Source organism: Myotis daubentonii, chromosome 3 (genome assembly GCF_963259705.1).
Source record: "Myotis daubentonii chromosome 3, mMyoDau2.1, whole genome shotgun sequence".
NCBI classification, from domain to species: Eukaryota; Metazoa; Chordata; class Mammalia; order Chiroptera; family Vespertilionidae; genus Myotis; species Myotis daubentonii.
Genome location: NC_081842.1, coordinates 81,420,427 through 81,445,467, shown reverse-complemented (window position 1 = coordinate 81,445,467; position 25,041 = coordinate 81,420,427). Strand labels below are relative to the sequence as shown.

The window sequence follows — 25,041 nt, the reverse complement described above, 5'->3', positions numbered from 1 at the left end:
CCACATCATCCGACATATTCCACTTGTTCCGTGTGTTTAAAAGACCTCAGCATTGAAATGAGAAGCTGTTGATCATTCAGAAATATTCAAATTAACACTTAGTGATCTGTGGACTAACGCTCTAAATAACCATTTATAAGTATGTCTACATTTATTTTAATGTCTATTTGTCTCTATCTAAATAGTACTAGCAGGAGCATTTCCAAAAGTTACATGCTGCTCTTACATGCAAAACTAAAAAGTTTGCATAAAATATTCCTTTTTGCTATTTTAGAAAATAAGATTCATATGAAACACTTGTAAAAAAAATTTTTCCTAATGTAAAATCTTTTACTAAAATTTTGATAGATTAATTGGAGCAGTAGAATAACTTGTATTTTCCAAGGTCACTATTAATAAATAGCAATGGCTGTGAGAATCTTGCAATGATGTGCTAAAACATGATTCACATATAATAGATCTGCTAGGTCCCTGTGTCCTTTTTTTACCCACACCATCAGTGTGCTCATTTCTGGTTTACACATCCAGTTTTTGCTTTTATGTGCAGCTGTTGGTAATTTTGCATATATCCAATAAAGTAAAAAATGAGATTTTTTTTTACTTTGAAACTTTATAGAGTCAGACTCTATGATGTTCTCTTGACATCTGAAAATACTTTAATCAGTGTCACCCAGGAAGGAAAGCATTTCAGTCCATCAATTATTAGTGCAAGTTAACCAGTTATTTTTGTATGTTTACTGCAAGAAAAGCTTAATTAAAAAAAAAATCATATATGTTTATCACTACCATGAATTCTGACTAAAGAATTTGTCTTTCAACCGGGCGATAGGACTCCAAAAAGGTTTAAGAGGGCAGATTTCTGAACTCTCGTGCTCTCCCAGCTGCTAACCATCACACTCGGGGTCTTAACAAAGCACGTTTCTCACACCCAGCCACAGGCCTCTCAGCCACTCTGCCCAGTCCCCACGCTGCCAGCAGCACCTTAGAGTGACTTCTGCACCAGAGGGGAACACAACACCAATAGCCCCGTAGACTCTCAGCACTGGAAGGAGCCTGGACCAGAATGCTAACATCTGCGTTCTAGAAAGATCCACCTCTACCCAGAGAGGCAGAATGGTGAGAGGAAAGAATGTGTGTATACTTTTTAGTCAGACAGACCTGGGTTTAAATTCAACACAACTACTCACTGTGGAGTAGTTCTGGGTAAGTCGTAAGTTCTCTGCTTCACTTTTCTCATATATAAAATAGAGAGACAATCTCTTAGGAATGTTGTGAAAGCTATGCATAAATTATATAAGGCAGCTAACATAAGCCCTAGCACTGAGTAGGCAGGTCTTATAAATTTTTTCAGTTGCTATTATAACGAGCTGAGTGATCCTGGATAATTTACCTCAACTCTCTGAGCTTTGTTTTTCTCAGTTGCTAATAATGACTGAGCTGCATCACCACTAAGGTTCTGGTCGGCTCTAAGATTGGCCTAAGTTGACAAACCTCGGTCTCAGTGGTAGATCCGCAGTTTTGATTTCAGTTTTGTTTGATTTTTGGAAGGTGAGGTTTCAGTAAAATGATAGAAGTAGATGTTTTAGCAGAACTGTCAGATACTAAAAAGAAGTACCCATACACATCTTCTGTTGCACTTAAATGTTTTCTTGGATTATATACAACTCCAAAAACAGATTAAGAAACAAAAGAAGCAGCAAAATATGACTGTGACCCAGCACATTTGATAGGCACACACCTCTCCCCGGTAGTCATGGCCTTTTAGCTATGAAGGGGGGGTTCCTGTTTGGTGCCCTTGAACAGCGCTGTCAGGGGCCTCTTAGAATTCCACAGCTGTGGCCTCCAAAGAAAAAAAGGTGAAACCTCAAAATATATTGCTTAAAAAAATACAGCTGAGCTTGTCATCTCTAGATTTTACTTTTCCAGTCTCTGTCTTACTCCAATAAAGCAGTTTTTATAAAGAACATAGCAAAATTTTTTACCTGTTTTACAAAATAAGACAAAAATAAGAGCATGACACTGTTTTATTTACTTAACTGCTGGTAATTTTATCTCGGCAAGTTCAGGCCCAAGGGTAATCAGCAGTTTCTTATTCTGATTTTTCACTGTTTATTTTCACAGGAGAAAATTACTTTTTAAATGATTTTGACCAAAGTTTACTTATAATTGATTACCCAGGTATGAATAAATATAAATTCTATGCTTATAATTTTACACAATTTACATTCCTGCAGATTATTAATTCCTCTTACACATTTTACTCTGAATTTTCACATTTGCACAGAAAGTAAGAGTAAATGCACAATTTTTCTTCTTTCTTCATTGCAACTCAGAACTTCAACTGCCCTTCTCTATCTCTTTGTCATAAAAGTGCTCTGTTCACTTTTATGGGAGTGGGATGAAATATACAACCATGGAGATTGCTACTATGTGTTACACTTAAGGATAAATATCACCTTAATGACAAAAAGAAGTGAATATTCATTGCAATAAGTGTCACGAGGAAGGTGATGGTGGATTTATTGAAGAAAAATAGCTTGAATAAAGAATTGAAGGAACTGTATAAAAAGTAAGCTGAAAAACTAGTTAAAAGGGAGCAGGGATAAGATATAGCCCAGCCACTGGAACCAGCTCAGTCCTTCTCTTTCCTGGCAGAACCCTTAGAGAACTAGCAAGAGGCTGTGAGGGGAGAGTGAGATGACAGACAGCAGTGCGAATCCAAGGCAGCCCCACCATGCAGATGAGGGATGGTAGCTGGATAGGGGAGATCGTGGTGGCCCTGCCCTTTACACACAAGGAAACTGAAGCTCCAATGCAGGGTGTCCCCCAAAATGTATATACACTTTTTTTTTCTGTTAGCTCAGATTTAACCCATTGGAATTAATAATTATTCAAAGTGTATACATTTTGGGGAGGGGCACCCTGTGGTTTAAGTAACCTTCCTAAAGTTACTCAGCTGTTCCAGAGCTGAAACCCAGCAAGTCTGGCTCTAGAACCTGAGCTATGAAACTCTGTATCCTACTGTTTCTCAAAATTAGGAAATTTTATCTGTTCTTCTATAGTAGAAGATGCACACCAGCCATTTATTTGTTGCTTCTATAATGTCCTTTAAACAGAAAAGAAAAAAGTCCACATATTATGGAAGGAGCCATTGGCTCCCTAACTCACTAAGATTTAAATGTGGAAACATGTAAAGTACTTACTGTGCCTCTTCCACCCCCACCACCATCTTTATTATGAGCTGCCCGTCCATCAAGCCCTACCTCTGTTCTTTGCAAGGCCATCTCTTGGCAGGCACCATTGTTACCCTCTCCATGAATATCCTAGAGTAGTGATGGCGAACCTATGACACGCGTGTCAGAGGTGACACGCGAACTCATTTTTTTGGTTGATTTTTCTTTGTTAAATGGCATTTAAATATATAAAATAAATATAAAAAATATAAGTCTTTGTTTTACTATGGTTGCAAATATCAAAAAATTTCTATATGTGACACAGCGCCAGAGTTAAGTTAGGGTTTTTCAAAATGCTGACACGCCGAGCTCAAAAGGTTCGTCATCACTGTCCTAGAGCCTGAGCTTTTTTTTTTTTTTTTATCATCCTTATTAATAAATTGCTCTTTGTTTTTATTTTGGTGTGTCTTGTCTGCTCTCACACTCCACCCAAACAGAAAACTCCCAGTAGTTAAGGGCCCTAGAGGCCTTAGATTCCTTTTTTACTTCCAGTATTATTATAAATTTAGAAGCACAATAAGTGAATGCATGGGAGGGAGGCAAGGGAGAGACCCAGGAAGTCTGAAACAGCTGTGGGTCACATTTAATACCTTGCCGACAGTCATGAGTATACTCACGTTTCCATGTCCAAGTGTTGCTGACCAGTCACAAGTTAACTCATGGCTTTTTCTCAACTCATCAGTCAGTATTTCTAGAGACATGATGGGCAATACATCTAATTATTTCCACCCACCTTTTATTATGGAAAAAGTTTTAAAAAAGATGTGTCATGGCAGAGAAGAACGTTTGAGTGAGTTATGTGCAGACATTGTGTCAGATTGGCCAGGTGACTTTGGTAGTCAGCTGGAAGATAGTACTTTGTCAGAAGATAGTAATGAGTCTGACATTAGAACATCACAAAAGCAAAAGAAAAATATGATAGCATCCGACAGTGAAAATGATTCTGAAGAAGAATGAGCAAAAAAAGACATTTTACCAGCCTTGGAGGATTATACAAATACTAGAGGCCCAATGCACGAAATTCGTGCAAGAGTAGGCCTTCCTTCCCCCGGCTGCCGGCACCAGCTTCCCTCTGGCACCCGGGCCCCGGGCTTCTCTCACAAGGTCATCCAGAAGAATGTCCAATCTAATTAGCATATTACGCTTTTATTATTATAGATTTCAGGCCTAACTGTTCATTTTGGAGACCAACAAAGCATAACTGAAGTAGCCAATTTATTTATTTATTTATTTTGTTAATCCTCACTGGAGGATTTTTGCCATTGATTTTTTTTAGAGAGTAGAAAGGAGGGGGAGAGATACACAGAGAGAAACCTAGATGTGAGAGAGACACATTGATTGGTTGCCTCCAGCACATGACCCAACTGGGGCTGGGGATGGAGCCTGCAACCCAGGCATGTGCCCTTGACTGGAATGGAACCCAGGACTCTTCAGTCCATAGGCTGATGCTCTATCCACTGAACCAAACTGGCTAAGGCCCAATTTATTTTTTGGTAAGGATTTTTTCTATCTCATTACTTCTCAAACCAATTTATACCATCACCAAATGGAAAAATACCACAAAACCTTTGCTAAAAGATCACCATGGACAGATGTTACTTATACAGATATAAAGAAGTTTCTTGGTTTAATTATATTGATTTGACTAACAAAGAAGCCAGAATGGAAAGATCACTGGTCAATTGATCCTTTACTTGAATCACTCATATTTCCAAAAACTATGACTTGAAAGAGGTTCGAGCAAATACTTAATTCTTTCATCGGAACGATAATTCACAAACATGTAACACAAACTGTCTTTACAAAGTCGGATCTCTTTTGGATCCTTTATCTTGAAAGTAAAATCTTTATATATTCCCAAATAGCTATTATCACTCAATGAAGCAATGGTTCCATGGAGAGGACACATCAGATTCAAGACATATAATCTGGCAAAAATGATAAAATATGGACTTTTAGTAAGGATGCTTTGTGAAAGTGAGAGTAGCTATATTTGCAAATTTGAGATATATAAGGGGTGAAGGCAAAAAGTTACAATAGACTATATTATCTGTCTTACGGCCTTTTCTTAGTTCTTTTTTGGGGGGGGGGTCATTTAAAAATATTTATTGGAAGTTATTTTATGTCCATCAGAGTGCTAGAAAATGGGAATCTAAGTAAATAAATCTTGATCCCATAGTCTGGTGGAAAAGACAATCATATGTAAAATCAATTATATTGCAATGTAATAAGAGTTAGATTAAAATACATAAATAAGGCAGTTTAGAAGCCCAGAAGGGAGAGGAATTTATTTCTCTAGGTGGGACTCACTTTCCTATCTGACTTCCTCCTTCAGCTTACTGCATGTAAACTGCCTTCCTAGCAGTTTTGCAAAAATGTGAACCATATTTCTGCCGTTGGGACATTTTACCGTTTGTTCCTCTGCCCATGTAGCTTTCTCCCTCTTGCCCATGGGTCTTCTTTTTGGTTCTTGGCATCATATTTACCAACATAATTACTGCAACAGCATGTCTACAGCTGAACTATTTTTGAACACTGGTCTGTGGAACAGTAAAGGAGAACTATGGGTTGCCAAAACTACTGAAAGAAAAGTAGCTGCTGCATGAGTGAGTTCTGGCTCGAAATAGCCGGTCAGCAAGGTGTTAAGGTGTATTTTTCTCTCTTGCTTAAGGCTATTTTGAAAATGTCATCTAATTCTTAGTTCTTTCTCTGGAAATGGTTTTACCACTTGGGAAGTATTTGGCTTTAAATATTCAGGATTAATCCAAGTTTTTCATTAAAAAATAGGAATCTCAGAATCACTTGACTTTTCTCCAAGGTGCAAAATTTAGCACAAGTTACGTAAGCTTCAAAAAGAATTTTTAAAGAAATTGGCACAGTGGGCATCAATTTCTTAGTAATTGCTATGCTATGCTATTAAAGAATTCACCATGAGTTTACACCAGAAAGACCTTGATAATCATAGATGACCATTTTAGCATTTTTTCATAAAAATAGCATCTTTTCAAAGTTCTATGTTTTTATGATCTTCCTGACCTCACCAAACAGTAGATAAACTGTTTCCGAGACTCTCTTTTCTTGAAAATGCAATTAAACTAAATTCAGAATATTTCAATATAATGCATAACAATTTTTTTCAAATGTATTGCACTAAGACCAACATCTAACTTTAAAATTTTATTAATTATATTTAAAATGGTCTCCCAAAATAGATGGGCCAAAAGTATACCTTGTCCCAGATTCATTGCAAGAGGCTTGCTATTGAAAAGGGGTCCTAAATGGAAAGACAGCTGCCAATAGGAGGATAAATTAGAGAATTAGAGGGTTATCTGGAACAGATGTGCAAGATAATATTTAGACTTTATAATTTCATTTATTTTTTAGGTTTAAATGAATTAAAATATATAAAGCATTTACTGTGTCCCCAAAACTTGTTTCCCCTCCCCCCACATCTCTTCCACCACCATCTCTATTTATTATAAACTTTTTAAGGAATATATCTCAAAACCAAGAAATACAATCAAATCCTCATTTTCTAGTTGCCCACATATTTTCTTAAACATTTTACTTTTCTCTGGACACTATAGTTCCCTGGAACCTACTAATCACAACCAAAGTGCTGACGTGTCGGCCAGCATTTATCATTTTCTGTTTTGAATTGTTCTATAATTGCTTTTGTTATTGTTTGCTCTTATTTGTGTCATGTCTCACCAGCTAAATCGTGAGCTAGGACCTGAGCAGAGCCTCACCTTCCCACGTTCCTTCATGTCCATAGATATGTGGCTGTAGGAGCTGGCGACCCACGGACTGAAGGGAGGTTTGCTGGGAAAGCCTCCCAGTCAACATGGTAAAAAGTATCTATTTGCCAGGAGTGAAAATCTTCAGAAAAATCATTATTCTCAGGCACGGTTATGGTTTATACCTGTTGTTCTGGCATAATTATTAGCCATGTTCCCCTTCTCTCAAAAGCATCTCAGTTTAGTAGAAGTATATGCTTAATCTACATGTGAAAGAAAGCCTTGAATTCTTAGCATGGTCATAGGTCTTTCTTCTTCTGATTCTAAGCCAATAGCTCAGCCTTTTCTCTGGCCACCAGGGACACTCCTCAATGAGAAGGGAAGGATACAATCAAGAAGAGGTTGCCATTATTGTGTTCCATTCACCAGGCTGGACACAAAGCAGCTGCTCAACAAATGCTGGAGTGGAAGTTCTCACCAACTTGTTAGCTGATGATTTGGTGTTGAGCACCTACAAAGGCCTTTACAGAAACAGGTCACTAAATCCTCACAGCAACCCCTTGAAGCAGCACTATCAGTATCCTCCTCTTCCCAATGAAGACAGTAAATCCCCCCAAATTAAGAAACTGTAAGTGGCAGGCTGGCTTCAGACCTGTGCACATGACCACCATGCCTTTGTGCTCCCCCCATGCCATTCAAGTCCCCTCTCACCTTTGAACACTGCGTAAAAACTCATCTCATGGGAATTATTCCTGCTTCCTCACCTCTATGTGGTAGCACTAACCAGCATTTAAGAGAGAAAACACCTTGCTTACTGGAAAGCTTTGGCTGACCGTTTGATAGCTCCTGTGGCCTAGCTTCATTATTTGAAAGGGAAATAGCAAGACACAGTCCTGATTTTTTAAGGGTGTTTCCTGTAGAGACAATATGAACGAAGTGATGAACTCACTGGAAAATGTGTGTATGTCCAGTCTGTCCTTCAAAAGCAAGCCCTTGCCAAACCTTAAACCAGTTCACAGACAACACCCATCACTCAGTTTGCACATGAATGACAGGGCAAGGAACTAACCTACAGGCAATAAAGTCGACCATTTTAATGCCTCCCAAGTGTGCAGACTAGGAAAGGATGTGTGTTGGCTGTGGGGCAAGTGGGTAAGAGAAAGAGGTTATTACACAGCCTTTGTTTGTAGTGCAGGGAGAGAATTTGTCTCCAAATAAAGATGGTGGGTATGCAGGATTGGAGTGGATGGTAGGTTCCAGGCTGGCTTCTTGGGCGTGTGACCATTGTACTCAGGAGGGCCCTGCATTTAAAGTTTAATGCTTTACTGTCACTGTCTTGAAATTCTTAATAGTTTTGCCTTTCAGTTTGATGTTGTCAGTTAGGTTGGATGGCCCTGGTTCTCAGCACCTGGTCTCCTGGCACCCCTGCTGCCGGGCCTTCTCCTCACTCCCACTCAACTGTTGTCACCTCTGCCTTCGGCAGGGACTTGATGTGATGCAGGGAGGGTCAGGTCTGCAAACCCCCACCCCCACCCCTGCCCGTGGGGACATCTGGCAGGACATGGTGGCAGCAGTTCTGCATGGGCTGGCAGTGACACAGTGCAGTCAGTGGGTGATTTTGCCAGTGAACACTTCTCTCGCACCCCTATAAAGTACACAGTGTGTCCCAGCGCCAAGGCTGCAATCTCTGGGCATCTCAGGGCTGGAATGGCAGGCCTGTGAGAAGGGGAGGTTGGCTTTTTCACCCTGGAGGGTGGGGTGGGGGGTAAGGCGCTTTGATCCTGAGTTTGCAGTGATGGGGGAGGGTCCCATGCAGTGAGGCAGGCAGATTGAGGAGGAGGGGGTGGGGGGAGGGTCTGCACTGTCCGGCAGAGCTCAACATTAAGTAGCCAATGAATACCATGGCAGGTCTGGACAGGGACTGTGAAAGAAAGGAAACATTTTATATTTGAGTGTCTTTAATGTCACTGTCCCCCCGCTTATAAAAACGGGGGTCCCACCCTTTGATTTTGCATTGACGAGGCCTGCAAAGTATGCAGTCAGTGCCAGGCGACGTGTGTGTTTTCAGTAGCAACTCTGACTGAAATTAAACCAAAACTCTCGGGAAAAGTTTCCAGCAACGTCTTCCTCGGTGGACTGTGTCTTTGAAATGCCTCTCTGTTTGGAAAAAGGATGCATCTCTCCTCCCAACCCACTTTAGTCGACTGCGGACAGCTAAGGAGCATAGCAGAGCCTTTGGGTGTACACATTACTGGGCCTAGGAAAAGCCGCTTCCCCCTCCAACCTCTTCCTTCCACCTCCTCCTTCCCCACCTCCTGTCTTCCTGTCAAAGCTGAGTCCCATTTTGTAGCTAGAGGTTCCACTCACTCTGTAGCGTGGAGATGAGGGGCTGCTCCTCAATCTCAGACGACTCTGAAACATGCATACCATCAGCGGTAAGCTCCCTTCAGAGCGTGTCTGTGACTGGACACTCTGGAATCCCACCCGTGGTGATGTTCCTTGTCATTTTTTGCGTTAGTAGGTGCTCTGAGGTAGGGGGCGGCTGTGCCTCTAAAGACCATTTGGCCTCCGTGTTGCCCCAGCCTGCTGGGGGCCGTGCCCGCCGGATGCCTTTCAGAGGCTGAGAGAAGCCAGGGCTCTCTCAGGGCCCAGGGCCCAGCACAATGTTCTGTCCAAGTGGGTGTTGGTTCATTTTCAACCATTTTTATAACTTTTATGGAAATAACTACTGAACAGTGTAGGATTTGCTTTAAATTATTTTTGCAGGTGAAAAAAGGATAAGGATTATTCTTACACACAAAACCATATATAAGAAAAAACTTCAAAGGAGAAAGAACAGTTTTACAGATAGCTTACTCAGTGGTTCAAATTTACTGGCTTTTAAGAAAGATCATTTGCTCTTTTGCTGACTGCTACTCCCCAAATCCAGAAGCATTGTTTCCTTTCCTTCTGCAAGCTTCACACTTTATTTTTACTCTAGCCCCAGGCAAAAAAGGATAGAGGAGTAGATTCAGAAACCTTTCAGAAAAGGTTTATTGTGCAATTACTGTATTTCCAGGCCTAATGGTACAGATAGCAATAAAACATGAACTGAGCCCTGGCTAGATTCAGCGTGATTCTCGGCCCCCACATCTTCTTACAGGGACTTAGAAACACTCTAAAAGGTGGAGACCTTGTGTTCGTTTGTGGTGACTCATAATTCTATAGATGTTCATTTTTATGTACAACTGAGAGCAACGTGCTAGTAACCTAAGTGGTTTATTAAAAATTACGAACGTTTTATATTCATAAACTTAGTAAATTAAGTGCAATACTGATATCACTTGTGACCACTGTGTCTTCTCTTTGGACTCCTGCCACCGTGAAGCTTTGCAACGCTATGGCTTAGCACTTGTCTAAGCAGATAGCATAATTTCCTCAACGTTCTAGGAAAAACCCATCAGTATTTTTCCAGAAGAGACACCAAACTTCCTGAAAGGACATAAAAACAAACAAGACTAACAATGGCTACTGTTCTAGCTTTTGACTTAATTATTACATTTTATAGTGAGTTTTTCGGTTGATATTCCCTCTGGAGGGATGTACCTCTTGCATCAACAATATCTGAGCCTCTCATTTTCCAGTCACTGGGCTTCAGAATGGATGCGGACTGCGCTCTCATATGAACCATCTGTACCCCGTTGCTGAAACCCATCGGCTGTTGAGACAACTTGTTATTATTTATCATCACTAGAATGTGAGAGTAGGTGGTGTGGGTGGGGAGCAAGGTTGGTTATTCTCCTGAAATTTAGAATTACTGATGCAGCTTTCAAAAAATGAGTAAGTAGACAAGTAGGATTTGCTGTCTTTTTACACTCCACTCCCCCCCGACCCCGCATCACCACCCACCACCACCAGATTACACCTCTTGCCCAGCAAGGCCTCCCTCACTCCCTCCTGGCCCAGCAGGTGAGGGAGCTGGTGCCAGCAGCATGGCAAGGGCCGCTGAGACAGAATGCAGAGCCAGGGCCCGCAGAGCTCTGCTGGCTCACCCCCTCCAGTGCCGCACTCCAAGATTCTTCCTTCAGAACTGACTATTGGTTGAGGGGAGCTCTCTGCCTGAGCTTAAAACACAAGGAGGCTGTTCAAGGGTCTTTGCAAGCAGACATTACTCAGTGCTAGTGTTGATGAAATAAGGCACAGGAGCTGTCTGCCAAATGTTAAAGCTAAAGGGACTACTTAAATGTGGACTGTACCTACTCAGGCCAGATTCCAGTTAAGGGTGGCACATGAACACTTGCAGATGCAAAGAAAATTTGAAAATATTTCTCTGTGGAGATTTCCAGGGCCACAGACTTTTGGTACAGGCTAGGTGGGTGATTTTCTTAACGTCTTAGTTTTGTGATGTGCCAGATGGGCTTCTAATAAAAACACCTACCGTATTTCATCAAATTCTAAAGCCCCTTTAGCTGTAAATCACACCACTATTTATCTAAAATGAAGAAGAAAGTTGCTGATGAATGACATTGCTTTTGCATCCTAGTAGGGCCTTTATTTTATACTTATTGAAAGAGCTCCCTTTGATTCACGGATACATAAATTTTGTTATCTATTTTTTACAAAAAGATTTTTAAAATAAACTCTTTATGCTAGAATAACTTGTAATAAGTTGCAAGTGTAGTACAAAGAATTCCTGTGTATTTTACACCCAATTTCTTCTATTCTCAACATCTTGCGTTAATATGCTACATTTGTCACAATTAATGAACCAATATTGATACATTTTTAACTAAAGGCCATCCTTCATTTGACTTCCATCATTTTTTACCTAAGGTCCTTTTTTCTGACCCCGGGTCCCTCCCAGGACACCACCTTACATTGTCACATCTCCTTAGGCTTCTGTAGACTGTCACTTCCTCAGACTTCCCTTGTTTTTGATGACCTTAGCAGTCTGGAGGAGTCCTGGTTAGTTATTTTACAGAATGTCCTTCAATTTTGTTTTGTCTGATGTTTTTCATATGGTTAGCATGGGATTTGGGGTTTGAGGGAGGAAGATATCTATTACTTAAAAAAAAAAAAAAATAACACGAAAGGAAAATAAGCCAAAGAAAAGTGAACTTACTGTTAAATATTCTTCACCTTGGGGTTTAACTTTTCCACTTTACCTTTCGACTCAGAGTTCTCAGTAGCCTTGTTTTCCACACCTTCTCACCCTCTGTGCCAGCAAGAACACTGGCGATGCAGCATTTTGGAGACACTGTTTTACTGGGGTTTCTTCCAAATCACTGGCCCTCTTTTGCCAGTTTTCAAGCTGTCACTTTCATGGTATTTTTGTTTTGTTGTGTGTTTTTATTTATTTTTGTGTGTGTGTTTTTTTGAAGCTGTCACTTTCTTGACCTTTCTGGAAGGTGTCGGGCAAACTCTAGTCTCTGACAAGACATTTGCAACCCAGTTGTCTTTAGCTTATGGAGTAGGTAGCTCTCCACACCTTAGTGATTTTAGGGACAGAGAAAAGGAATTAGGAAGGGCACTGGGACAAAAAGTCTCCCCATTTGTTGCTTGAGGCCCAGTATGTATTTAGTAGAGGACATGCTTTTCTTATGTAAATAAGATAGATCAAGAGTAGAGATTAACATGAATTCATTCGCATTAAATTGCAAATGATTGCTTTTGTGATCCTCTCTGAGAACAAAGGAAAATGAGATGGAAGAGGACAAGCTATTCAGTCAAGTGAGGAGGTAACTCAAAAAGGGAAATGGTCATAGGAACTTATATCTGGGACCTTTATGAGCAAGTTTGTTCTAATTCACTCTTCTGGTAAGACTGGTCTTGTGGGTAAATGTTCCAGGAATGCTCCCAACCTACTACTTCATTTTAGCTATTCCTATGGCATTGGCGCACAAGAACACATAATATAGTTGGTTATATAATTCTTTGTTTGCCTAATCCTTGTCCCATTACTCAAAGAAAAGCTGGAGCAGGTTACAAAAATAGAATCATAGTGTAACATTTTAAAAAAATATGATAATAAAAGGGAAAGAAAAATGTGGGTTGAATGTTCTGATAAAGTCAAGGTGAGTTATCAACAGAAGTGTGTGTGTGTGGGATCCTGCACATTTAATTAAGGTGGTGCAGATGTTCTAAGATATATTTTATCATATTAAGGAATGTTTCATTGAACTTTTATTCAGAGTTGGTTAAAAATGGTAATAAAGTTTGTCAGTATTTCAGCAGAAATAGGAAATATCTTTTTCCTCCTTATGTTACATTTCTGGAATAAATTAGTCTTGGCCATATGTTTTCCTGTACTCTGTACTGCCAGGTTGTGCTTGTCACTCTATTTTCTAGGATATTTTGCATTGATATCTATGAATATTGTTAAAGAAAAAAACATTACCCAGTGGCACTTGTTACAGATGGTAAGGGAGACTTTATTCAAAGGGAATTGCCTTGATAGTATAGGGACCACAGAAATGGGGTCTTGTAATGGAGAAGAGAGATTGGGCTCAACTCTAAATACAACAAGGAAAATTGGAAATTTTTAACCAAGAAACCGCATTGTGGAGAGGTCAATGGATGAAAATTACTAAGGGGAAACATCAAGTGTAAGAGGAATTCTGGTTAAACTGACCTAACAGATTATTGCTGAAGGCAAGCCAGGCTGATCAGATACCTCCTGAGGGATGGTGAAGGATAAGAGATGGTGAAGGGATGGTGAAGGATCAGAACCTGATTAGGTATCATTGGTGATGAAGCATGGAGGATGGGGAATTCTGGCTAAACCATCTAAGCAGGATTCTCCCTAAAACTGGACAATGCAGAGATGAACACAGAATCCTAGCAGTCAGGGCCTAGTTGAGAAAGAGCTCGGAAGAAGAGAATATGGGTCAAGGACAGAATTTTTATCACTATGGCCTATAATTTTCTTTTCTATGAAATTTTTGTATTTTGGAATCTGTGAACAAAAGGTTTGGAATATTTTCCTTACTTCTAATATGTCCCCGGGACCTCTTAAGGCAAAAACTGCTTCAAGAAATCATCCTCGTCATCATGATGGCTAAAGTTACATGAGCACTTCCTGTGTGCGAGGCGGTCTGTAGGCTACTCGTCCCTGGGAACCCCATGAGACTGGTACTATGATTTTTTCCAATTTGAAGATGAGAAAGCTAAGGTGCACAGGTGTGAAGTACTTCACCTTGTACTGGTAAGTAGCTGAGCAGGATTACCCAGGCTCCAGAGTCCACACTCTTATGCCATAGTTTGACATGAAACCAAATTGCGAAAAAAGATGGCATAGTAAATAAATGGTGTGTGTTATTTTCATGCCCCTTACCTGATTTCCTTTAGGATCATCTGGCTTATTTTATGGTTATCATGTGGAAATGTATGTGGCAGAAACAAACGGCACTGTGACAGCATTCTAAAGCAGGTGGCTTGCAAGGCAGATGTCCTCTATTAAAAAATGAGAGAATTGGAATTTGTCAAACACAGCAATTATGGGAGGATTATTTATATAATAAAAACTCTAGTACCTTATAAAGGATTTCAATAGTAGATTTCCCCAAACAGTAAACTGCCTCTATAGTCTACCATAGGGCATTTAAAATATTAAGCAAATTAGATATAAATAGTCTACAACAGGCTTAACTATTAGGAAAGGAACATTTGTTAAGGTAACTGCATTCCACACGATTTTCTTAAATTGACATTTTAGTTAACACATGCTTTAAATGAAAAAGTCATGTATTTTGGCATGTTTTACCAGAATTTCTGATCAGGCTACTGTTGTGTATATTTCCAGGTTGCTACAAACCCACAAAGAATTTCATAGCTCAGATCAGAAATAGAAATCTTCTTTTTCACTTGTTTTATTTTTCCGTATCTGTGTTACCACTCAAATGCAAACACTGCTGAAATCCATGAACACTAAAAGTTTTTAATGAGCAGAGAGGGCCACATGTGCACCCAGATTCCAACATCTGTTCCAATTTGTAATTGGCTGTAACCGCCTTTGCTTTATACAAAATGACTGGGATCATAACAAAAATTACTTTTAAATTGCTTGTATGTCTTGGATCACGCGTGTTATTTTTCTAGTACTTCAAGTCTTCTTAAAAACCACTGAGGCATAGTTGGGTTAATGCGTATCAAGGAAGGAAATAAAAGGCTAACTCTAAGAGGCTTTGTCTCACTAAGGACAATTTAAGAAAAATAGGGATTTAGCTTTTTTTTCTAGAAGTAAATTCCAGAGTTTTAGTAAAAGGGCATTTTGAGGACTAGATTAAGGTAGCGACATAATTTTCAGGGCCTAGTGCAAAATAAAAATGAAGGGTTCCTGGTTCAAAAAGCAGTGGGGGTGGGGGGGGTGCCATTAAAGGTACTAAAATATAAAGTTGTTCCCTTTCTTCCAGAGTTTCCCTCTCAGCTTGTCCTGGTGTTATTTTATTTGCTCCTTAATGTCATTAAATTAAGTTTGTTTATTATCAGCATGAATTTTAACATTTAGCATTATACTGGGCAATGCTAGTTTAAGTGCAAACGTAAGTGCTTTTAACTCCAAAGCAGTATCACCGACATTACACAATTTGTAGTTGGTAGTTCATACATGTATTTCATTCTTACCAGAGTAGTGGAAATGTACAAAACTAACTCAACTTTTTATTTCGTTTGTTGATACATGCACATACTACCAATACTCTGCCTATGAATATGGAAGAATAAAAAGAAAAGGAGCTAGGGGTTGCTCTAACTATTCCTTTTACGTCATCATTTCCAGCATAAGTAGCTGGTGAATACAAGAAGTAACATGAGTAAGGAAGAATACAATTGGATTCCTTACTCATTTGTGTTTCTTAAAAGGCTATTGCCTTCATTATGCTTTGAATCAAGTTCTGGTTCAATGGGAACTGTGGCCCTTACTGAGTCATAGATGTAATATACTCACCTTGTTCTACCTTTGAGTGTTGCTGAACTCCCAGACAATCATGGATCCTTTGACATGCTGGGCTAATGGGGCATCTCAAATGCTCTATGTGGATGGGAGGACATGCATATTGTTCCAGTCTTTGCTCGCTTGTATGCTCCATCCTTCCATCAAACTTCCCTTGCAAAACACAAAGTCAAAGACAAAAGTGTTACCAATTTCAATATGGTGACAGCGGGTTATTAAACCAAAGCTTGGCACCCTTTTGGGCACAGGACTCTGTGCGACTGCCCACGTTTTGTGCCCATCAAGCTGACTGCTGCGGTGACCTTATCTACATATTGGGATGATAATAAGATGTCTCAGGAGGATTGCCATGAAGAGTAATTAAGGCATGAATGTAAAGTGCTTAACAAGTACAGTGGGGACTTGACTTACGAGTTTAATTCGTTCCGTGATGGAGCTCGTAACTCAAATTACTCGTATGTCAAATCAACAGTGAACGAGTGAGACACGTGATGCTGGGCTGACGTTGTGGCGTTCACTGTGATGTTCGCTGTGCCAACTAGTGGTGGGGTATCTGAAGCTGGCTCATAACCCGAATTTTAGCTCGCAACTCAAAGCAAAAAATCGGCCAAGAGACGGCTCGTATCTTGAAAAACTCGTTAGTCGGGACACTCGTAAGTCAAGGCCCCACTGTATCCTGCACACAGAAAATACTCAATACATGGTAGTTTCTTAATACCTATGTCACGTTATATCCCAAATAAAATCAGGAAATGGTTAATGTATTTCTACTAGGAAACTTGATTTAGATTAAACGCATTCCCAACATAAGCTTCACCAAACAGGATTTGCTTCCAAACACTTGAGACTCTGAAACACAATGAATGCTCCTTTATCTGTGCTGTGCTCATGAGGCAACTAGATGATAAACAGGCAGAGCTCTGTTTATCCTGAACTTCCCTGGGTTGGTTTATGCCGTGGTAATTACCCAGCAAGTTATAGCAAATATTGCAGTGAGATGTCCAGGAAAAAACAAAGGCTCTAGTCATTTAAGGCAGTTGAATTTCCAGGTTGCCTTTGGCTGAGAATGAGGTCAGTTCTGTAAAGCTGGGGGCAGACAAGGCCTCTGTGAACCCAGAATGAACACAACACCAAGATGTGCAATGTGCCTGAGCAAGTGGTGGGGAACTCTTGTTGATTACAGTGTCTGAATGCAACTTGGAGTAGAATGAGTTTCAGGATCCAAAGTTACTGAAGAAATATCCTATATAATAAGAGAGGAATATGCTAATTAGCCGTTACACCCTGAGGCGTAATGATGAAGCGCATCAAAACCAGATCATGGATCAGCAGGAGGGTGGGCCAGCGAGGTACAAGCGGGCTGTGGAGAGCTACAGGAGGGGGCAGGGCAGCAAGCTATGAGGGGGGCAAGGAGGGGGGGAGCTAGAGGAGGGCAGGGCAGTGGGCAGAGAGCTACAGGAGGGCGGCAGTGACCTACTGGCGCACGGATTCGTGCGCAAGGCTACTAGTATTATTATAAATAATACCCATCACTTAGTAATTCTAGTAGAGCTGCTTATAAAATGCTATTTAGTATGCCCCAAGTGTATTTGCTTTATTACATATATTGAAACCAGCCATGGACCTTGGAAACGTCAATTTAAAAAAGAGCGTTTGATAAATTATTAGCTCATGATTGAGTTAGCACATACTAATTATTTAAACATTTTATTTAAAACCTAAATATTTTAAAAACAGGTTCTCTATTAATTTATTTCCAATTGGCATATTTTAGGTGAAAATCATAGCCACCTAAAATTGTGAGCTTATTTTAAAATTTTTCACACAAATGACTGGTTAGATATGAGACTGGCTGAGAAATTATGTAACAAGATAAAATAGGTCATTATAAATACTCATATGTTGCCCTGATCAGTGTTGTTCAGTGGTTAGAGTTTCAACCCATGAGCTAAAGGGTCACCATTTGATTCCTAGTCAAGGGAATGCACCTGGATTGCAGGTTTGATCCCTAGCCCTGATTGGGGCATTTACGGGAGGGAACCAATTGATGTGTTGATGTGTCTCTCTCTCATCAATGTTTTTCTCTCTCTCCCTCTTTCCCTTCCACTCTGTCTAAAAATATCAATGGAAAAAATATCCTCAGGTGAGGATTAAAAACAACAAAATAATATATTCACAAAAGTGAGCCATTTCAGATCATACAACAGGTGACACAACCATATATCTTATGCAAGTGGGATTTTCCGTCTCTGGTTTTAGCATCAGGATGAACCTCTGTGAGGAAGAGGATCACAGAATCGATTTGACCTGATTTTTAAAAAATCTCTCTACAGGGGAAAGGATTGATGAAGCTGTGACATGAAATCCATGTCTAGTAAGATTCTTTTAAGAACTATCCCCTACCCCTGTCCATTTGGTCTTAAAAATCTGGATTTAATTTTCATTTTAAAACCTGAATTAAACTGAACTATGCAGGAAGTATTAAGTTTCTGAATTCCTGGGTCCTCTCATCCACTGTGGTTACGATGACTAAAGTTGGGAGCACTGAGTCAGGACATGGGTGTGCTGTGGCAAATGCTGCTCGTTCTCAAAGAATTTTATTGATAAATAAAGTTATTATTATTTCCAGATGCAGAGCCTAAATATCTGATTGTCGTGCGACCTGCTCCTCCACCAAGTCAAAAGAAGTCATGCTCAGGTATTTTTAATTCACTTTGTTTTTTATTAACTCTAAACCATGACTTTTTGTCTCTTTTCTACCCATGGAGACCCAGTGCCTTGGGGAGGCCTTAAGAATGCAGTTTAGAAGTTGAAACATGCGCAGCAGGCTCTGGGTCAATAGATTAGTAGCAGAGGCAGGAGGAGACTTCTCGGGATCCTATCCCAGTACCACCACATGTGAACTGCAGGGCTTTAGGCAAATATTGAACCTCTCAGTGCCTCCTTTCTGCTGCATAATTAGGGTCATCGTGAGAATTAAATGAGTTCGTGGATATGCCACACCTAGGACAAGGCCTGGCTCATAGCAAGTGCTCGCTGAGAGTTGTTCCTCTTAGTGTCTTTGTTTTGAAATGTGTGACCTCATGCTTGCCATTGGGCCTTTCAGATTTTGAAGGCAGATTTTGATGTCTAACCTTTGCTGAAGGAGACTGTTTACATTTCAAAGGCATAATTAATTTATATGTGTTGGATTAAATAGACTGGAACTTAGGTTTTATTTACTCCTGATCTCTCCCTTCTAAACCTCTTCTATTTAGTCAAATATAGAAGAACTCCTTTTATGAAACAGCAATGCAACACCCATCTTCCCATGGATAGGACGTCTCAAAATGGGAACATAGATGCCATGTGAATAAATGAGTAGAATTATTTCCATGTGATCAAAAGATTAAAGTCCTTCTTGAAATTACCCCAGTTTCACTACTTAAGTGTCTTCTCAGATCAAATGAGTTGCCGTTGCTATAACGAGGGACCAATTATAGCTGCGAATATGATTGACCACCTGGTACGACACCTTCCTAGCTCTGTAGGTAGAGTTGACCTTGTCTTCCAATGTGAACTGTTCTCAAAATAAGTATTTCCGAATCAGACTTATCTTTTATAGTACACTGGATGTCACACACACACAAAAGGATCTTTTTTGTTGTGTTTTATTTTCGTTACATATTTTTTAAGGTATGACATGGGCGGGGAGGACATACAGATCTTTAACCATGACCAGCAAGGGGTCCCTGGCAGCTGTGTGTCTGTCTTCTAGATGAATCAGCCAAACCTGGTTCACAGAAATCAGCTGCCACAACCCTCCCCCCTCTCCCCCCTCCTTCTGGTGTTTTCCACTTCTTTTAAGAGAAGCAATAAATAGTCAAGCATTTTGAAAAATACACATTCCTTTTCCTGACCTTTTATATTTTCCCAAAGTCCAAGGAAAATTTCAATCACTGCTTACAACGTGTTAACAATAGTTGTCCAGGCAGCTTTCCATACTCCTCAAAATAAATAATCTCACAATATTTCAAGACTCTATTTCAAAATATTTAACAATAAAGTCAAGAAGCATGAGTCTGGTCCCATGGGATTCTGGCTTCATATTCATTGAACTGTTTCTTAATGCAAATATGATCATAATATACATATACAAAAATATGTAAGGAAAGTCAAGACGGTGATTGCACCTTAGTAGCACCTCATAACTTCACTTCGTTTTGGAGCTGCTATGACACTGGCCTTAGCAGTCATTTTTCACTTTGTGATCCCAGGGCAGGAAACTGCTTCATCTTGCTCAGGATATAATGCCCCACCTTTCCTTTCAGGCAGCAGATATCATTTTTGTTTTTGTAATCTGCATTTGAGGATGATGTCATGACTAATGGATTCACTTCCATTCATTTTATATTTGCATCTACCACATACATTTTAATTATTTAATCATTTTATATTAAAATCAAACTTAGTGAAATAATTATTTGATGAGTCATGTAAGCCATAGGTTCCCTTGAAAGAAAAATGTATCTGTGGTCTTTCAGTGGCATCATATTCATAAGGTGTGAGCTAAACCGATGATGCAGTAAAAAGAAAATTAGATTACAATTGCCTTTGGTGTGACCTTGGCCACCCTTGAAAGTTCTGTGGGTTGAAAGTTATATTTATCTGTAAAATAAGATTACATTAGTATTACATTACATTAGTGAAAATCAACGCAGGAGTGGAAAGAGGCACACCAGGATCACCTCAGGGCCTTTTAAAACTACCGGTGCCCCCCTACCCTCATTTTAGATTTTAATCTGCCCACCTTGGCGCCCAGACTTGGACTCTTTGTATCACAATCGTACAAGGTACTATGATGGGTGGATTGGAAAAATCTACAGAGAAGTATAAATGCATGTTTGCAACCAAGTAAACAATAACTATCATTGAAAATTATTTCAAATATCTTGTAAAAATTCAGCTATGTTACAATGAAGCAGTTTGTCATCATTAGGTTATGTATTTTCTGGGCTCAGAAGATTTTTCCACTGGAATAACAATTTTCAGAACTTAAATCTAGCCGAAGCAACAGTATGACACAATTTCCAAGGACTTTCGGTTAAGATAAGCTCCCCTAAGCTCATACAATGAGTACCTTCCTACCCGCTGGTTCCCCCTTGCATTAGACTAAGATAACACAAGTTTGTCCTATAGCAAATACAACACCCATAGTCTCATGGAATGAAAGGGAATCCAATGAGAATACAAATACATATGTTTTATGTTAGCTCTGTGCAGTTTTATTAGGCCTGCTATTGGATTTTTATTTTATTCACTGTTTTATGAGGCAGTGTTGGATTCTATGGTTGAGGATCTTCCCTTCTCTTTTTCACTGTTTCCATTCTTGCAGTTTCACATATTTTTGGAAATGCAAATGCCTGGCCTCTATATACTTGAAAAGGATCTACAGTGGTTTGTCAGCATTGCCCAAATCTGCTCAGTCCCACCAGAACAGCTGTGCTTCCTGTAATTCCTCCTCTCCCAGCATTGTTAAACGTGTATCCGCATTTTCCACTTAGATACTCACTGTAAAAAATATTCTTATTTTAATGGTATGATGGGGATTTTACACTACAAAATAGGTTTTAAAGAGAGAATATACCTACACCTAGATGCTAAGCTTTCTTTTCTCAGATGTTATTTCACACTAATTCACAGTTCCAGGGGAAACACAGCATGTTTTAATTTTGTATGTAAAAGAAATGGAATGAGTGTGTATATATACATACATACATATATGTATATGTGAATATAGTATGTATATGTATATGAAAATGTGTGTGTTTTTATTTTACTGGTAACAGCCAAGACCTCCATATTCATCCCTGACTCCCAAGTAAATAAAAACTAGATATAATTGGATATAGTTTGTATGTATATATTACACATATATGAATATATACATATATACACATATACACACACATAAATATCAAAAGGAATATTTCATTTGATTCATGCTTAAATTCATTGTCAAAGAATTGGTAATATTTGTGCATTGTATGAAAGGAATTTGATACTTTCACACTTTTCTTCATCTTACCAAGTCATCTTCATGCATTGACCCCGATCATGAAAATACACTAAGTGTTACAGAATTAACCTGTATGTCACCTTCGCAGGCAAAACACGCTCTCGCAAGCCTCTCCAGCTGGTGGTTGGCACTCTGACACCAAGCTCCGTCTTCCTGTCCTGGGGTTTCCTCATTAATCCACACCATGACTGGACACTGCCGAGTCACTGTCCCAATGACAGGTAACTCATCATAATGGAAGACTTTATTTTTCATCTGAAAATTAATGCCTGCTTTTAATAGTATTTGTGCATGCTTTAGAAGAATGTGTAAATATCGGGAGCATCAGCATTTACAGGTCACCTCTTAGCTGTCCAGCCCATTCTGGATGTAAGGGGACTGCAAAGGCTTACCCTTAAGGGAGTGATCACCTACCTGAATAGAAACACATGCAAGTATGTTTTCTTTTCTTTTTCTTTTTTTTCTTTTTCTTTTTCTTTTTCTTTTTCTTTTTCTTTTTCTTTTTCTTTTTTGATTGATTTCAGAGAGGAAGGAAGACGGCGAAAGAGATAGAAACATCAATGATAAGAGAGAATCACTGATTGGCTGCCTCCTGCATGCTCCTCACTGGGGATTGAGTCCGCAACCGGGGCATGTGCCCTGACCAGGAATTGAGCCGTGACCTCCTGGTTCATAGGTGGATGCTCAACCCCTGAGCCACGCTGACTGGGCAGTATATTTTCTTAACAAAGAATAAACTACAAGGGAGAATAAGCCACATGGCAAGTGGGGAGTGTCAGTGAGAAGTGTAACGAAGGCTCAGAGGATGAGGCTGAAGGCAGTTGGGGAAGACTGTTAAAAGTTGGAAAGGTAAATGTCCTAGAGAAATATAGTAGCTTTCTGTTCACCTTTTGCAAGTAAAAAGGGTGGATTGTTCCACTACTGACAAAAAAGGGGAAAAAAAAGTTGGAAAGGTTGCTGGCTCCCAGGAAAGATGTATATTTAATTTTTTTTGCTTTGTTTGTTTTTTCCTAACTTTTCCATTACATTCCCATAAGCAACATAGGAAGGGTTCCAGTTGCTCCCCATTCTCGCCATGTTTTGTGTTGTCAGTATTTTTCATTTTAGTTATTCTAGTGTAGTTCTCTCTTCATTATCATTTTGATATGCGTTTCTTGTGTACTAAGGTATTGAGCACTTTTTCATGTACCTTTTGGGCAAGTATCTATTTGTGTAGTGCTTATTTTTATTTGTCTAAATTGAACTAAAAAGAAAGACCTTTAAAATGTTTATAAGTCCTCAAAAGTACCTTTCACATGACTTTGATTAGGAAATCTAGACTAAGAAAAAATTAAATTTCCCTAAACATGTCCATCCCACAGTTCTGAAGGAGACATTTTTGGGAAAAGGCATGTAGACGATATTGCCAAAACCAATTTTTTTTTGAAAAATAATTTTGGGATGTTACAAAGAATCTGAAATATTTTTTATTTCACCCACTACTAAACCCATACTTATTTTGTTTGGAAAATGAACTCTTAAAAGAACATGCTTTCTTGTGATAATTCCAGTTTCTAGTGGATTGGTCCAGGGTGATAATGCTAAGAAAATAAACATTTATAAATTGCTTTCTTTTTTAAAATTATTTTTTATTCTCTTATTTTAAAAAAAGTCAAAAGTAGGGAAGGAAAGAGGGAAGGGAAGAAATTTGGAACACTTGTAGCAAAATGCAGTTATTCAATTTGCTTGATAAATCATTGAGGTGCAGTAACCTGTAAATTCATATAGCATAATATGGATATGATTCCCTCCCCTGTCCTCAAGCCTTTCCTTTAATCTCACCTGGCCTTACTGACCCTTTCATGAAAGAATTTATCTAATGACTGATTCTAATCTAATCAATAGCTGTTGTCATGGTCTGACAGCACAAGCAGGTAACGGATGTGGAGAAGGTAGAGGAGCAGGTGTCCTAGTGCAGTGGTCGGCAAACCGTGGCTCACGAGCCACATGTGGCTCTTTGGCCCCTTGAGTGTGGCTCTTCCACAAAATACCACGCACGTACAGTGCGATTGAAACTTCGTGGCCCATGCGCAGAAGTCAGTTTTCGGAAAGGAGAGAGATGAAACAAGTATACAAGACGAGTGTGGATGGGAGAGTTGGAAGGGGTCAACCTCAGCGAATGTACCTCAATCAGATTGAGGACGTTTTTAGCAAAGGCCAGCTTAGGAGTACCCTCATTAAGTTAATAGCAATGCACCTACCTATATAGTTTAAGTTTAAAAAATTGGCTCTCAAAAGAAATTTCAGTCGTTGTACTGCTGATATTTGGCTCTGCTGACTAATGAGTTTGCCGACCACTGTTCTAGTGGAACTAGGATTTTAATCAAGGCATTTGGCTCACAGGCCCAAGCACCTCACCCCCAGCCCCTGACTCACACCCTCGCTCTGTTCTTTTCATCAAGTAAATGGACTCATGCCTGTCAAATCACAATATTAAAAATAAAGAATTCCATTTTGAGTAAAGTTTCTTTAAAAATTGGGCATGAGAGGGGGAGTGGGGGGGCAAAGGGGGCATAAGGACACATATGTAATACCTTAATCAATAAAGAAAATAAAAAATAAACAAATAAAAATTAAAATTAAATAATAGCATGTCAAGATGCTATGGGCAGAAATAGAAAATTGTTAAGACATCACTAAAAGGGAAGAATTAAATAGTAATGACTAAAAAGAAGCACTTGAAGTATTTGTGAATTTCATTTAACCATGCCTCCTTTCTCCCCAGTATAGTTAATAAAGAGCTGACATTTTAGTCTTTGTGGTATTTTAAAAAAATAGTAGTCCTTATTTAAAAGCTCTGGAAATACTGTACTCAGTATAAGTAGCCAAATAAATCCACCAGAACAACTCTAAATTAGTGTAATTGTAAGCAGATTTGGAGAAATTCACTCTCAGATGATCATGCAGATGTTTTTAGAATTTAGACTAATCTAGTAGGTTAGAATAAGCAATAATAGCTATAGGGAATGATTGCTTCTCAAAAATTGGAAGGTTAATATAGCCAAAGTTTTCCTTCAGGAGTATCTTCTTACAAAACCACTGAAA

General features: G+C 39.3%; 1 protein-coding gene and 1 pseudogene across 9 annotated transcripts in view; both read left to right on the top strand.

Annotated features, from left to right (window-relative positions):
- The window catches only part of ABI3BP (ABI family member 3 binding protein), a 258,489-nt gene that overhangs the window by 74,977 nt on the left and 158,471 nt on the right, over window positions 1–25,041 (top strand). For all 9 annotated transcript variants that reach the window (XM_059687989.1, XM_059687988.1, XM_059687987.1 and 6 more), the window contains exons 3-4: window positions 18,529–18,597; window positions 22,046–22,178. In XM_059687989.1, coding sequence (XP_059543972.1) covers window positions 18,529–18,597; window positions 22,046–22,178 — 202 coding nt within the window. The remainder of the gene's footprint in view (window positions 1–18,528; window positions 18,598–22,045; window positions 22,179–25,041) is intronic.
- LOC132232199 (small Cajal body-specific RNA 24) lies at window positions 22,800–22,887 on the top strand (annotated as a pseudogene).